Source organism: Lissotriton helveticus, chromosome 1_1 (genome assembly GCF_964261635.1).
Source record: "Lissotriton helveticus chromosome 1_1, aLisHel1.1, whole genome shotgun sequence".
In the NCBI taxonomy this organism is placed as follows: Eukaryota; Metazoa; Chordata; class Amphibia; order Caudata; family Salamandridae; genus Lissotriton; species Lissotriton helveticus.
Genome location: NC_136057.1, coordinates 1,901,541,600 through 1,901,557,390, shown reverse-complemented (window position 1 = coordinate 1,901,557,390; position 15,791 = coordinate 1,901,541,600). Strand labels below are relative to the sequence as shown.

General features: G+C 52.0%; 1 protein-coding gene across 3 annotated transcripts in view; it reads left to right on the top strand.

Moving 5' to 3' along the window:
- Positions 1 to 15,791, top strand: part of PRRC2C (proline rich coiled-coil 2C) — a 1,522,187-nt gene that overhangs the window by 589,657 nt on the left and 916,739 nt on the right. For all 3 annotated transcript variants that reach the window (XM_078642844.1, XM_078642853.1, XM_078642862.1), the window contains one exon: positions 12,592 to 14,862. In XM_078642844.1, the coding sequence (XP_078498970.1) occupies positions 12,592 to 14,862 (2,271 nt within the window). The remainder of the gene's footprint in view (positions 1 to 12,591; positions 14,863 to 15,791) is intronic.

Below are 15,791 nucleotides of genomic sequence, written 5' to 3'. Positions count from 1 at the left end.
CCTTAACAATCCTGAAGGCAGAGTGCTTGGACTAATGTGAAATGGTGCTCTGGCATGAGCTGAGCCCGTTTGCAGCTTGCGGAACCAAGTCCTAATAGCTGTTCCATGATAACGCATACCATATACTCTTAAGTGCATTATAATCCTCGCGGTTATATGCCAACTCTGGTATCGCTTTATCAAAACATGTCGAGTAAGGTGTCATACGAATTGGAATACTAACCCCTCGCCAATTCTGGCGACGGGGTTAGCATTCCACCCTTCTAGAGGGACACGACATGTATGTAACCTGTAACCCCGGTTAAAGTCAGACATAGCCTCAGCTCCACAAGATGGATGCTGCCACCGAGACACAAGTCTGCCCTCCTGCTGCTGGGAGTCCTCCCAGCACAGGAGGCAAGGACAAAGGGTTTCCTGCCAGGGGCGGTGCCAGCACCGTCCCAGACAGGATTTTGTGTATCCTAGGTAGGCAGGGCTTTAGAGGAAGGTGACTGCAAGTGGCACCCCGGTGCTCACTGTGCATAGGCCGGCTTGAACCAGTTCCAGGGGCACTCAAGCCCCTGACCTGGGGAAAGCCCGCCAAAGGAGAGGGGTGTAACCACCCCCCTCCTAGTCCCACCCATAGGGCAGGACTTAGTCGCGTGCCAGCCCCCTTTTGCAGGATAAAGGTAGGAGCAGGCCCCCTTCCAGATTAGATCATCTTTGAATCCTGAAACTACTTTCCACGAAAGGAACTCAAGACTTCTTCCTAAGATTTCTCCCTTGTGACTAAGGAGTAGTCACCCTGCAGCAGCAGGCACCAACCAAGCATCGCGGTCTGCTGTAAGTCTCCTCACCGGATCAAGACTGCCCAGCTCGACGAGAACCGGCTTCCCTGGCACCTCTGACCTCTACCTGCATCATCAGCCCAGCTGTGATTCGTGGGTGGGACCGGCCATCTTCCAAGACTGCACGACGCTTGACCAGCACGACTCCCGAGTGACCCTCGACCGAGTGCTTTGGGGTAAGAGAAGCCCCAACCCTGAGCAGCTCCAGCACCGAAGTTCAGCTCCCCTGCATCCACGAGATCTGCGTGGGGCCCTTCTGCTCTTTGCTGCTCACCGCGTTGTCCAGGTCGCTTGCCCGTTGGCTAGTGGCCCTCTGATGACGAATTTCGACGACAAACACCGCTGGTCTGGTTGCTCCAGACTGGCCCTTGCTCCCCTCCAACAGAGGAGCACCCTGGACCCTCCTGGTCCACTCCAGACGCCATTTTAAGTTCACCGCGTGGGCTTGCATTTGCCAAGACTTGTTGCCCAATCCTGGGTCCAGCGACGTCGACAACAGATATCTTCGTGGGACAGCTCGCACCTCCATCCTGGTCGCCGACAACGCCTCCTGGTCCGAGAGACTGCAAAGCCCAGCAGCGCCCACTCACCTGGTTGAGGTGACTACGCCCGGTGCCACTCTGGTGCCCACCTAAATCACTGGCTAGTGATTCAGTACTTGGTCCCCTCTGCTTACAGGTCTTCCTCTTCCCCGATCCAGGCTTGGATCCCCAAGAACTTCTTCACTGGTCGCCTGCCAGCAACTTCTTTCTTCAGGCTCCTGGTTCATCAACGAAGAAACCCGACGACATTTGAACCCTATGCAGCCGCAGCCCCTGGGCTAGGTAAACCGAGTACTCCGGTGCTCCAGCGTAGACCAACTCTCTAAGTGTCTAGATCACTTTCGTTTTTGACCTACCTAGTCGGGTTCGCCCGAAAACACTAACTTTGCTTTTACTAGCCTCCATAGACTTTTTCCCGCCTTACGCGTGAGAGTTCCCACTCTGCACACGACGTCCCTAGGCCTCCTGCTTGTAATCTAAAGGTTCAGTAGTCCAGTCCTAGCGATCCTAAAGCCTATGAGAATAGTTACTTACCTGCTAGTATTTTGCATTCCACTTGTATAGTATATGGTTTTTCGTGCCCCTCGGGCATTTGTGTAAATTGTGTCACTTTAAGTATTTCTTTAAGAGTTTTGTTGTGTGCTTAGCTCCCTGTCTCATAAAGAGCCAGAGTAGTCTTGTTATAAATAAATATACTTTATTTTTCATAACAACTTGTGTGGTGTCCTTTCACTTGGTGTTCAAGGGGTATATGTGATGGTAAAACAGCTGGCTTAACACGCCCTCTAGAGTTTAGCCTAAAGACTGCACGTGTCCATGCTACTAGGATAGCTAGTCTATCAGGTTGACTTACAACCAAACATCAATAAGGGTTGTTTGGACTGATACATAGTGTTCACTAGAATAGTGAGCACTGCATATCAGGCCAACTTCTCACAAGAAGTCCAAGAGGCGTCATCGCTCTTCGGACTCCCCCAGACGCTCGCGCGATGCCGCCGGGGGTTCGGGTGACACCACACACGCGACTCCGGAGGAGTCGCGGGCGCCGCGTCCAGCTCCACACCATCCGGTCCCTGGGCAAGATGCGACGCCGGAGGAGATCGAGCGCTTCCTCATGGCCATGAGGAAACTCTCTCCTCCGACGGGCTCTGCGGCGCCTTCGGGCCCAGCGGACCCGTCTGGGGCCTCTAGCAGGTCGGGGGCTTCGGCCCTGACGCCGTCGGGTGCTTCGCCGACGCCTTCGGGCCCGGCGCCGCAGGGCCCCACAATCCCGACACCGCCGGTGCCTTCGGGCCCGGCACCGCAGGGTCCGGCGGTCCCGGCGCCGCCGGCGCCTTCGGGCCCGGCGCCGTGGGACCCCGCTAGACCTTCTTCGGGATCTGGGTCGTCGCCGGTGGACCTTACGACCTCCCCGGCGTCGGACTATCAGGTGTCGCCTCCAGCGCCGCCCTTGGGCGGCGCCGTCCCCGATACCTCCTTCGTTCCTGTTCCGATGTCTGGACAGCCCCGATGGGCGCCGCTCCAGACGTCGTTTGGGGAGTTTCACTTCTATGAACAGGCCCCATTGATTGAGAACCCTGAGTATCAGGAGATGGGTGATGAAGGGGATTGGGAGGGGTCTGAGGACCCTCTGACCCGAGAGTGTCAGTCTCATGAGGACTGGCAGGAGACCTTGGGGAGGCCAGTGGCCTGGACACCTCTCCAGACACTGGTTTTGTCTCCCCTCCTACCGTGGCTTCGGAGGAGGGGGCAACCTACAGTGTGGGGTTGAGGGCTGCCAAGGCCTTGGGCCTTGAGCTCCCCGTAGCGGCCGTGAGGACTAATCTCCTCACTGAGGTCCTTAAACCGCAGTCAAGCTCGGCCAAGCCTCTGCTGCCCTTTAATGAGGCCTTGACCGACGTTCTTCTGGGCACTTGGTCCAAGCCCGCTACGGGTTTGCCCGTAGATGGGAACGTGGCCAGACGCCACTGCCCAGCCCCGGGCGACCCTTTTTTCCTGTCCCCCCCCATCCCACCCCTGAGAGCCTGGTCATCCAGGCCTCCAATTCCCAGACCGCATTCCCGTCGGCGCCGCCGGACAGGGAATCCAAGAGGTATCAGCAGTACGGTAAAAAGATCTTCTCGTCCCTTAGTCTGGGACTGCGGTCTTCCAATACCGCATGCCTCTTGGGCCGCTACACCCACTGTCTGTGGGATACGGTTGCGGAAGTGCTGCCAGAGTGTCTGTTGGAGGTACGGGCCAAACTCGGCCAAGCCCTTGTGGAGGGCCGGTATGCAGCCAAATATTCTATCCGGTGTGGGCTGGATACCACCGATTCACTAGGTAGAGCGATGGCAACGACGGTGGCGGTCAGACGCCACGCCTGGTTGAGGTCCTCCAACTTTTCGGCCGATGTCCAAAACACACTGATGGACATGCCGTTTGATGGCTGTCGCCTCTTTGACGACAAGGCAGACCATGCGCTTGAGCGGTTTAAGGACTCCAGGGCTACGGCCAAGGCCTTGGGCCTCTCGGCCCCGCGCCAGCAATCGGCTGCCTTGCACTCCTTTCGTGGCCACGGAAGGGGTGTACCCACACGTGCTGCCAGCCACGCTCCGCAAGGTAATACCCAATGCGGTGGCGGCCGCGGGAACCGCCGTCCCGGCGGTCGGGGACAACGGCGAGGTCAGTCCACACCTTCCCCCGCAGCATCTGCCTCTAAACCCTCCTAGCCCGTGCTTTCAGGCCCATGTGACGCCAGTGGGGGGCAGGGTTCGCCATCACCACCTCCACTGGCGCACTGTCACTTCGGACAGGTGGGTGCTGCAAATCGTCCGAAGGGGCTACTCCCTCCCTTTCGAGGCGACTCCTCCAGCCATGCGTGTATCGGGGGATCATTTGCGACTTCTGCAGGAGGAAGTTACGGCCCTCTTGGCCAAGGGGGCCATCGAGCGCGTTCCTGGGCCAGAAGTAGGGTGTGGTTGCTACTCCCACTACTTTCTGGTACCCAGGAAGGGCAAGGGGGCCTACGCCCTATCTTGGACCTTAGGAACGTCAACGGCTTCCTCCGGAAGGAGAAGTTCAAAATGCTGACACTGGCTCTGGTCCTAGCTGCCCTGTACCCAGGAGACTGGATGGTAGCGTTGGACTTGCAGGACGCTTATTTCCACATCCCCGTCCTGCCGGCCCACCGGCGCTACCTGCGGTTCACGGTTTGCCTCGAGCACTTTCAGTATACCGTGCTCCCCTTTGGCCTTACCAGTGCCCCACGGGTGTTCACAAAGGTAATGGCGGTGCTCGCAGCTCCTCTGCACAGGTTAGGGGTTTCAGTCTTCCCCTACCTCGACGACTGGTTGTTGAAGGCGGGCTCGCCCCAGACTGTCGTCAGCCACCTCCAGACTACGGCAGATCTCCAGCACCAGCTGGGGTTCTCCATCAATGTGCCGAAGTCACACTTGTGCCCCTCTCAGAAGCTCCTCTTCATCGGAGCGGTTCTCGACTCGGCGCGGTTTCGGGTTTATCCACCGGAACAGCGGGTCCTGGATATTCAGGCTCTGATTCCAATCTTTCAGCCGTTATCCCGGGTCTCGGTCAGGTTGACGCTGCGGCTTGTGGGGCTGATGGCCTCCTGCATCCTACTGGTGCATCACGCCAGGTGGCGGATGCGGGCTCTGCAATGGAACCTGAAGTTTCAGTGGGCCCAGCATCAGGGCAACCTGTCCGACCACGTCCTGATCTCGGAGGGCACTGCGAGACAGTTGCAGTAGTGGCTCACGGACCGCGATTGGGTCAGCGGCAGATCCCTCTCCCTTCCCCAACCGGAGCACGTAGTTGTGACGGATGCGTCCCTCCAGGGCTGGGGAGGCCACATGGGAGAGGCGGAGATCAGAGGCCTCTGGTCTCCGGCGGAGGCCCGGCTCCACATCAACCTGTTGGAGTTACGGGCGATTCGTCTAGCACTGAAAACATTCCTCCCCTCTGTTCGGGGGACTGTAGTGCAGGTGTTCACGGACAACACCACCGCCATGTTGTGCTGCAACAAACAGGGCGGGGTGGGGTCGTGGACCCTTTGCCAGGAGGCTCTGCGCCTCTGGCAGTGGCTGGAACATCAGGGCGTGACCCTGGTGGTTCAACACCTGGCAGGTTCTCTGAATGCCAGGGCGGACGAACTCCGCCGTCGGTGCATCATGGATCACGAATGGCGTCTAAACTTGGACATGGTGCAAGGCCTCTTTCAGCAGTGGGGAGAGCCTTGGTTAGATCTATTCGCCACCGAAGAGAACGCGCAATGTCATCAGTACTGCGCGTTGGAATTTCCAATGCGCCACTCGCTCGGAGACGCTTTTCGCCGCGAGTGGAGTTGCGGTTTATTGTACGCCTTTCCGCCTATACCACTTCTGCCCAGAGTGCTGAAGATCAAGCGCGACCGGGCCCAAGTCATCCTTGTGGCTCCGGACTGGGCACGAAGGTACTGGTATCCAGAGCTACTCAGTATGTCAGTCGATCCCCTGGTTCGTCTGCCTCTTCAGGAGGACCTTCTGTCGTAGCAGCAGGGGACGGTCCTCCACCCGAACCTGTCCAGTCTCCACCTCCATGCTTTGAGATTGAGCGGCAACAGTTGAGGCCATTTGACTTGCCTCCTGAAGTCTGTAAAGTCATTCTGGCAGCCAGGCGTCCCTCCACAAAGTCGGTATACGCCTGCAGGTGGAACAGATTTGTGGCATGGTGCACAGCAAAGGCTGTGGATCCTCTTGCTGCCCCTCTTTCTGAGGTTCTTCTCTTACTACTTTCTCTTGCTCAGCAGGGCTCTGCTCTGTGCACTATCAAGGGCTACCTTTCTGCCCTTTCAGCCTTCCTAAGGCTGCCTGATCAACCTTCTTTGTTCAAGTCTCATATTCTAACTTGTTTTCTGAAGGGCATCACACACATGTTCCCTCCTGTTCCGTTTGTGATGCCTCAGTGGGACTTGAACCTTGTGTGAGAAGTTGGCCTGATATATGATGCTCACTAGTTCTAGTGCTCACCTTGTATCAGTCCAAACAACCCTTATGGTGATTGGTTGTAAGTCAACCTTATAGACCAGCTATCCTAATGGTAGCATGGACAAAGCAGTCTTAGGCTAAACTCTTTTGGCATGTGAAGCCAGCTGTTTTACCACAATATAACCCCTTGAATACCAGATGAAAGTACACCACACAGGTTATGAAAATAAACAGTATATTTATTAATACCAACACCTCTGAACTCTTTGAGGTCAGAGGGCTAAGCACATGACAATCTCTTATGAAAAATACGACAAGTTGCACAAAATTACAATGGTGCCTTAGAGGCACGACAAACCATATACTAAGTAAGTGGAATGTGAGAGTCGATAAAAGGAATGGAGCTGTCCAGAGGCTGGAGGTTCGCTAGGACTACACTATCTTCACCTTAGGTAAGTAATCGGAGGCCCACGGGACGCGTGTGCAGAGTGTGAACTCACACGCGAGATGCGTAACAAAGTCTATGGACAGTACAGTTCAAGTTAAAGGTGAGTACGGACAATCCTGACTAGGTAGGACTAAAACGACTGTGGAACTGGACACTAGGACAGTTAAACTACCCTTCAGCACCGGAATGCTCTTGTTACCTCACCCACGGGCTGCGGGTGCATAGGTGCCAAAGTGTCGGGTTCTAGCGTTAAAGTCAATGGAGCCTGAAAGAAAAGATGCTGCAGGCGACCAGGAGGAAGATGTCCGGTGCGATCCAAGGGTGGATCGGTGAAGAAGAGGACCTGAAAGCAGAGGGGACAATGTTCACAGTCACTAGCCAGTGACTGGAGTGGAACCAGGAAGGAACCAGATGTCGTCGTCGTGATCAGGTGAAGAGTGGACGCTTGACTCTGCAGCCACGTGGACCAGGAGGTGTCTTCGACAACCAGGATGGAGGCACGAGCTGTCCCACGCAGGCTCTCGCTGTCGGCGGTGTTGGATCCGGAATCGGCGTCAACAGGCCTTGGCAAAGGCAACCCATGCGGTGAGTGGAGAAAGCGTCTGGTGCGGACTTGGAGAGTCCTGGGTGCCCCTCTTTTGGAAGGGAGCAAGGGCCAGTCTGGAGCAACCAGACCAGCAGCAAAGATTCAAAGGTTCGTCGTCTAGGAGGCCACTAGCCAGCCGGCAAGTGACCAGACAACGCGTCGAGCAGCAAACAAGCAGAAGGGCCCCACGCAGATCTCGTGGATGCTGGAGGGCTGATCTTCGGTGCAGGGGCTGCTCGGGGCTGGGGCTTCTCAGTCCCCAAAGCACTTGGTCGAGTTTACCTCGGGAGTCGTGCTGGAAGCGAAGTGCAGGTTCGTTCAAGATGGCCGGTCCCACGTGTCTCGTCGCACCCACGGGTCTCAGCTTTGCTGTAGATGCGAGTTGAGGTCGGAGAGGTCTGGGAATCCGGGTCTCGTCGGGCTCTAAATTCTGGATCCTCGAGGGAAGACGACAAAGTGAAGCTGCTGGACGCTTGATGGTGCCTGCAGTTGCAGGGTGGACACTCCTTGCCCACAAGGGAGATTTTCTTCAGTCTTCTGTGGAGCAGAACGTCGAAGTCCAGAGTTTCTTCTTGTAGAGTAGTTCAGGATAATCTAATTTGGAATGGGAACAGCTCCTACCTTTATCCTGCTAAAGGGGGCTGTACTGCTGACTAGGTCCCTCCCCTGGGTGGGACCAGGAAGGGGGGTGGTTACACCCCCTATCCTTTGTCCGGTTTCCCGCCAGAGCTGGGGCTGGAGTGCCCCAGCAACTGGTTTGAACCGGTGTATGCACAGGACACCTTGTGTGCCCCAGGCATGTCCAATTCCTTTCAGGCCTATCCTACCCAATACACAAAATCCTGTCTGGGGTGGTGCTAGCACCTCCCAAGGCAGGAAACCCTTTGTCCAAGCCGCCCTCGCTGGAAGGACTCCCAGCAGCAGGAGGTCAGACTTGTGTCTGTGGTGGCAGCATCCATTTTGTGATGCCAAGGCTAGAGTTAACTTAAACCGGGGTTCACAGTTACATACATGTCGTGTCCCACTAGAAGGGTGGAATGCTACCCCCGTCGCCAGAATTGACGAGGGGGTAGTATTCCAATTCGTATGACACCTTACTCGACATGTTTTGATAATGTTATACCAGAGTTAGCATTCAACCGCGAGGTCGATAATGCACTTAAGAGTATATGGTATAGCGTTATCGTGGAACAGCTATTAGGACTTGGTTCTGCAAGCTGCAGACGGGCTCAGCTCATGCCAGAGCACCATCTCACCTAATTTCAAGCACTCTGCCTTCAGGATCGATAAGGCCCGCCATAGGAGTGACTGATAGGAGTATATGTGTCCATTTTGGGGTTAATCATAGGTGACTATATCTACAGCAAAGGGTGATTACACCACCTTGCCCCAGCTGTCGTGCAGCCAGTTGTGTCAGTTTTAGATGGCCAGCCAGGGGTGGCATAATACATGCTTCAGCCCTTGGTAGGCCCTGGGTACACCTATGCCCTGGATACCTAAGGTATACTGTACAGGGACTGATAAGGTGGCCCAGTACCAATTGGTAAATGCACCTAAAGTACATGGTTGTCAATTTAGAGAGAGAACAGCTAGGCTGTGGGTCTGATTAGCAGGCCCACAGCCAGGGAAAGTCGTAAACCAGTGAAGCAAAAAAGCAAAAACCTGGGGTGACCATAGGATTGCAGACCCCACTCTCCTACACCTTGTTCTTACGTTTCTGATGTGCGCTCCCTTTGAGCCACTCCACAACTGTCCTCTCCGTCTGAAGACTGCTTTCCTGGTTGCCATCACCTCTGCCAGGAGAGTGAGTGAGCTCCAGGCTCTCATGTACACCCCCCTTCCTTTCTGTCCATCCGGACAAGGTTGTGTCGCGTACTAAGCCATCTTTCCTGCCCAAGGTTGTCACGGCCTTCCATATCGGGCAGTCTATAACCTTGCCCACCTTCTTTCCGCCACCGCATCCCTCTAAAGAGGAAGAGCGGCTCCACCGTCTGGACCGAAAACGTGCGCTTTCATTCTACTTGGATCGCACACGCCAGTTCCGGGTGGATGACCAACTCTTTGTTGGTTACGTGGGCGCTAAGAAGGGACGGGCGGTGCTCAAAAGGACCATCTCTCGGTGGATCATCTTGTGCATCCACGCGTGTTACTCCTTGGCTAAGAACTCGGGCCACGGCGACTACAACTGCCTTAGGCCGAGGAGTGCCCTTGCAGGACATTTGTCAGGCAGCTACGTGGGCCTCGCTGCACACGTTTGCGAGACACTACTGCCTGGACAGCCAAGTCCGGAGGGATGGCTTCTTTGGCCGTTCCGTCCTCTGGGACTTTCTGGTGTGATTATTGGTTCGCAGACCCACCACCGGGGTTGGTATTGCTGGGGTATCTATTCTAAGGTAAGGAATCTATCACTAACGTGTCTCTTTCAGATGCACAAGTTACTACTTGTGTAACGATATATCTGTAAGAGACATTAGTTAGTGATAGATTCCTTACCGACCCACCCATCCTCCCCGTTCTGCGGACTGATATCTAGGGTTAAGGTCATCCCTTTCAGGGCCCTAGTTTCAATGGCACCAGTGTTGGTTTTTAACATGGCTCTGCGTTTTCTAGCGCGGAAAAGCTGTCTGTAAGAACTGACGTCAGCACGCGGAAGCGGCGTCTAAGTACTCAGACGACGTCAGCACGGCGCCGACGACGGACGCGGAGCCGCAGACAACGCCTACCGACGCGCAAGGGTACTGCTACGCAAAAATTTCCAGATCCAGTCTGACGCCTGGGGATCTTCTAAGGTAAGGAATCTATCACTAACTAATGTCTCTTACAGATATATCGTTACACAAGTAGTAACTTGTGCTTCAACCCATAAACATGAAAAATACGTCGCCAGTTACTGTGGGATTACCCAGCGTATATTGCCAAACATACCGCTACCCAAATTATATGAATACATTGCATAAATCATTTGAATAATACTAACAGTCTGTTGTGCATATTCAAATTAAGTGCATAATCTTTCTTTGTTGGGATTCCCGTTGTTATTCACTAGCAACATGAGTTCAAATAGGCAGATTTTAATCCTTCCAGACTGAGTCCGGTTTAGTATCCTGTTTTTACTTTCGTTTTACTCCACTTTTTTCTCTTCTCATGCGTGCAAACGATCGAAGGGGGCAAACAATTTGATACTTTTTGAAAGTGATCAAATGCACACCATAGTGTCATTAATGGTTTCTATTTTCACTGTAATCATGTGACAATATTGATGCGTGCAGACTTGCTCGTACTTTGTCCCACCAGCACGTTTTGAAAAATTCTCATACAAATGGAGCGCACATTGTTACACATGTAAGTCGCACAGCAAAGACAGAGCTACGTAAGAATCTTGAACTACCACTTTGCTGTGTGCTTTGCTGTGTTGGCCTGCAGTGGCTACTTCGGTCTTGGGCAGTGAAAGGACTGGACTGAACTTTCTGCAATCTACTTTCCTGAGTTTCTCCAAGTCTCAGGAACAGAAAGACTTCAAGCTCTTCTGGCCTCAGCACTGGGGACTGTGTGTTTTGTGCTGCAACAAAGGAAAAACCAACCCGTCTTCGACACCGCTGCCGACTCCTTGTCCTCAAGGCACCGCAGTGGGCACCGCCACACTGCGACCCTGGTCTCACCGACGACGCCTGCTGACGCCGCGAACACCGCTGCTCCATGGCAAAATTTACGCTGCTGCTTACACCGTGGTTCAAGGGATCGTAAAGTTACAGAACGCACTGGCCTCATCCCACACCGCAGCCTTACCCTACCAACGGCATCGACTCCAGACAGCGCTCCAGCAACGACGCCGCCACTGCTTGCACCGTGACCTGCCAGCATCGTGAAGAGCACCGCATTCACTTCACCGTGACCCTGGTCTCACCGATGACGCCATCTGACGCCACCACCGAGCCGTTGCTCGCACAGCGACCCGAGGGCGCTGCACTTCGCCCGCAGCACCCGATGCGTGCCGACGCCAGTGCTCCTGATTTCAACAGAGAGCAGTTCGATCTGCAATGCGTGCGTCTCCGAGGGCCCCGACGACTCCTGCACTGACCTCCAGAACAGACGCGTGCTTTCGGAAGCTCAACAAGAGGTCGCTGACGCCCTGCATTTCTAAAAGGTATAGTTTGCGGGTCTTCCTGACACCGTAGTTGACGCCGTGGTCAGCCAGAGCTGTTTTGATATGTTTGTTCATGATGCCATGATAGCCCCAAACGGAGCTATCAACTTTGTAAGATTTCTAAGTTTTTTATTGTGGATTTTTATCGTTTTTGGTCTTATCTTAAGTATATAAAAGTATTGGATATTTTTCTAAACTAGTGTGGTGTCCTTTTGTAGTGCTTTCACTGTATTACTGTTGGTTATGTGCAAATGCTTTACACATTGCCTCTAAGATAAGCCCGACTTCTCGTGCCAAGCTACCAAGGGGGTGATCAGGGGTTATTTTAAGAGTGTAACCCCGTTATCCTGACTAGAGTGGTGGTTTCTGCCCGGCTTCGGCACATGCCCTAGCTTACCAAAAATCCCATTTGTAACAGCACCCCAATCTCAATTGCCATGTTTGGGATCTTCTAAGCAAAATGTTGGTCCCAAAAATGATAAATTAAGCTCTGCCAACCATTTCAAATCAACTGTTTAATTGAAGGAAAGAAAAGCTGAACTTTCACAATACTATCCAATTTTAAGATATGACCTGTCACAGATTTGATGTGAAGCAATTGAATACATGTGATCGACAAGAGTTAACTGGATCTCTACATTGGGTCCCTATATTAATTGTGTGTTTGTCATCTATAAAGATCCATTAACCTTACCTGACTGTGCTGAATTAGGGAGAAGACCAACACCAACTACCCACATGGCAGATTTCGGTTCTTATTTGGGGGGTTTTCTCGGATGGGCTCCTTTTATTTAACACTTAAATGCAGGGAACATGGGAAAGACTATTCGATTGTTTTAAGTAGGGAATTGCCATCTAAACATGGAAGTACCACACTTTGCATATGGCAGTGGGGGTGAAAGTTATGCATGTTTATTTTTCTAGTTTTTATTTTGTGAGTGTGGGTAATTGCCTCACTAGTTTGAGTTTTGTGCAAACAAAATAACATAGCACTATTGTTAATAGCCTTTAATACTCCATGTTTCTAACAGACCAAGCACCCATGTCTCATTTTAATTCTTTTTTTTTTAAATATCTATCTAGGGCTGGAGTAGCTTCGGAACAAGAAAGAACAAGCCCAACTTGTGTTTTGGAGCACAGCCAATCGGAGTCTCAGCAGGTTGTTTGCTTCTCAGACCAGCCAGAGACCGACTTAAACCAGTTTGTGAGACGACATTCTGAGACCTCAGTCTTATTCCAAACAGAGGAACTTTCCTCTACCCCACTTGTTTCAGAAGCAACGGAGAGGAACTTTGCGTCAGTTGATGCCAAAGAAGACATGGTGCCCATTGAAGCGAGTCAGGCATCCATGAGAAAAGTGTCCCTCGGTTCAAATCAATCCCTCAAGTCAGAAGAGCCAAAGACCGAGGCTCAGCATAGTACAGTCAAAGTAATAAGCAGGCCCACTGAAATGAAGGAGAATGTGGAAAAAGCAGAGGAAAAACCCAAACGAGAGGGTTATGCTGGTACCAAGTCTTCTGAAGGACCAAAAATGGAAAAGTATTATAAATCTCGGCACGACACAAGGTGGGGTCCAAGGCCTGGCTCCAACAGGAGGGAGGAAGGATGTGAGCGTCCAGTTCGCAGATCTGGCCCAATCAAAAAGCCTGTCCTGCGAGATATGAAAGAAGAACGTGAGCTTCGAAGGGAGAAAGAAGAGGAGAAGCTAATCCATGAGAAAGGGGGCAAGTCTGAAAAATTTGAAAAAGAATCACTCCAGCTTCCCCTTCCTAAACCTGAACTGGAAAAACCTGTAGTTGAAACTGCCTCACATGATAAAAAAATTATACCAACTGCAGCTTCGCCATCAGAGATTGTTGTGGAAGTGAAACCAGAACCTCCAGTCAAGTCCTTAAGTCAGCCATCTGTTGTGGCTCAGGTGCCAAGAGAAGATAAAGCAGAGAGACCAGAGAAACCAGAGAGGACAGAGAAGCCAGAACGATCAACCAGCAAAGAGGGGGCCCCAGAGAAACCCCGCCTAGAATCAAAGCTTCCACCACCACGTAGAGAACCTGGGTTGCCCCCTAGATCATATCACAAGGAGGCCCGTGACAGAGACTGGTTCCCAGATCAAGGTTATCGAGGTAGAGGCAGGGGAGAGTACTACTCTCGGGGACGCAGCTATAGAGGCTCTTATGGTGGACGTGGACGTGGTGGCAGAGGACAAAGCAGAGACTACCCCCACTATAGAGATCCTAAGCCGAGGTCTGAGCACCTCCCAGCAGGCACACAGAGGCAGCGAGAAGAGAGCGAGACACGCAGCGAAAGCTCTGATTTTGAAGTTGTCCCTAAGCGCAGACGTCAACGTGGCTCTGAGACCGATTCGGACAGTGATGGTCGCGAGAGCGCAAGCGACACCCCTCTTTCTGACAAGGAAAGTGTGAGCAAAAGCAAACCTTTAAAAAGAGATGAACGTGTTGATGCCAGAAAACCTCTGAAGCCCCTACTTGCATTCAGGCCTGAAATTGGAGGTAGGCCTGACACCCGGCAGAGAGAGAGGCCATATAACAGGGAGGAAGAAATTACGAAACCTGGTTTTCTTCCAAAGGGTGAACCTATGCGACGTGGAAGGGGTGGAATGTACCGAAGGGGTGGAAGGGAATTTGGTGGACGTCCTCCACGACCACCTCCCTTAAGAAGACCAGCCTACAGAGACAATCAGTGGATTCCCAGGCAGCAAGACCAGCGACAAATGGATTATCGACCAGTGGAGCCATACAGATGTGAGGATTCAGAACCTAGGTGCTTTGATCAAATGGCACCAGGAGATAAGAGACCTCCACCAAAATTTGAGAGAAAGTTTGATCCAGCAAGAGAGCGACCACGAAGGCAAAGACCTGCTAGGCCCCCAAGGCAAGACAAGCCACCAAGGTTTCGACGCCTAAAAGAAAAGGAGGATGCAACTAAAGTAGATGGGTTACCTGGGTCAGGAATCACTGCAGGCACCGTTTCTCAGGAACCACAATTTCTTGACATGTCAGGAAAGACCTCAGACCTCTCTAACCAGAACTCCTCTGACCAGGCTAATGAAGAGTGGGAGACTGCTTCTGAGAGCAGTGACTTCAATGAGAGAAGGGAGAGGGATGAGCGGAAGGCTGCTGCCTCTGCCCAGGCGGCAGCAGCCAAGGCAGGAGAAAGTACTGCCTCTGTTGCCCCAAAGAGGGATATATCCAAAAGGAGCTTTTCTAGTCAACGCCCTGGTGTGGACCGTCAGAATCGGCGTGGTAATAGTGGCCCATCGAGGGCAGGCAGGAATTTCTCCGGACCCCGAGGTGACAGGCGCAGTGGTCCTCCATTGCCAAGAGGGAAAAGAGGGTGAGTTTTTTCAGTTGCATCACCAATAATACATTAAAAAAACAAATTATTTTAGATTCCTCCATGAGTCATCGTGTTAGAAAGCCTTTTAACTCATTCATTGTTTAGCTAAAATCGCCAGTCTCAGCAGAGGCTGTGGGTACACTTGAATTGAAAGTACTTTTTGAGTTGATCCTGGCACTAGAAGGCTAATAACGTGTACTTGTATTCTGTGGCTAACACAGTGAGCTATGTACCCTGAAAGAACAGAATTAACACTCCTGTATGTTGCCTGGTAATGACACTTTTCTTTTGTTCTAATTTTACAACTGCAGATCTATCTGAAGTGCTTAGATTAGATTCTATTTAATGTGTTCTTGGCGAGTATGTCGTAGGTGGACATCAAAAGTAAACACCTTAGCAGAGTGTATTTTGTCATATGCAATGTAATCAATGATTTCTAATGCACCCTTTTTGAGAATATTTAGTGGGATGATCATTGTCCTTGCTGCAAGCTCTGATTAGTTTTAAATTGTGTTGATTGTCATATCTTTAGGCTTTATTATGAAGTTTCGTAGCTGGCATTCCTTATGAGCTCCTAATGCTTGGCATTCAGTAGAATAGAGGTTAGGACAAAAATAACACCCTTTCCTTTTATAATTTAATTAGGAACCAGTAATGTCACTTTCATGATCTTACATATCTGGGTTTATTTTTATACAGCAAAAGATTCTCCCTCTTTCATAGTGCTGTGGGACGGTATGGTTGCTAGTGAAGACCCTTAATCATTAGCCAGTACAGGAGCCCTAGGAAAATGTCATGAGGTCCAATGTTCAACTTTGTCTGAGAAGCATGCTAAACTTTTTTCCTTTACTTGTTGTTTTTGAATGGTCAAGAATCTACCGGCTATATCTTTATAGTATAAAAACGTAATTCAAAGTTCATATATG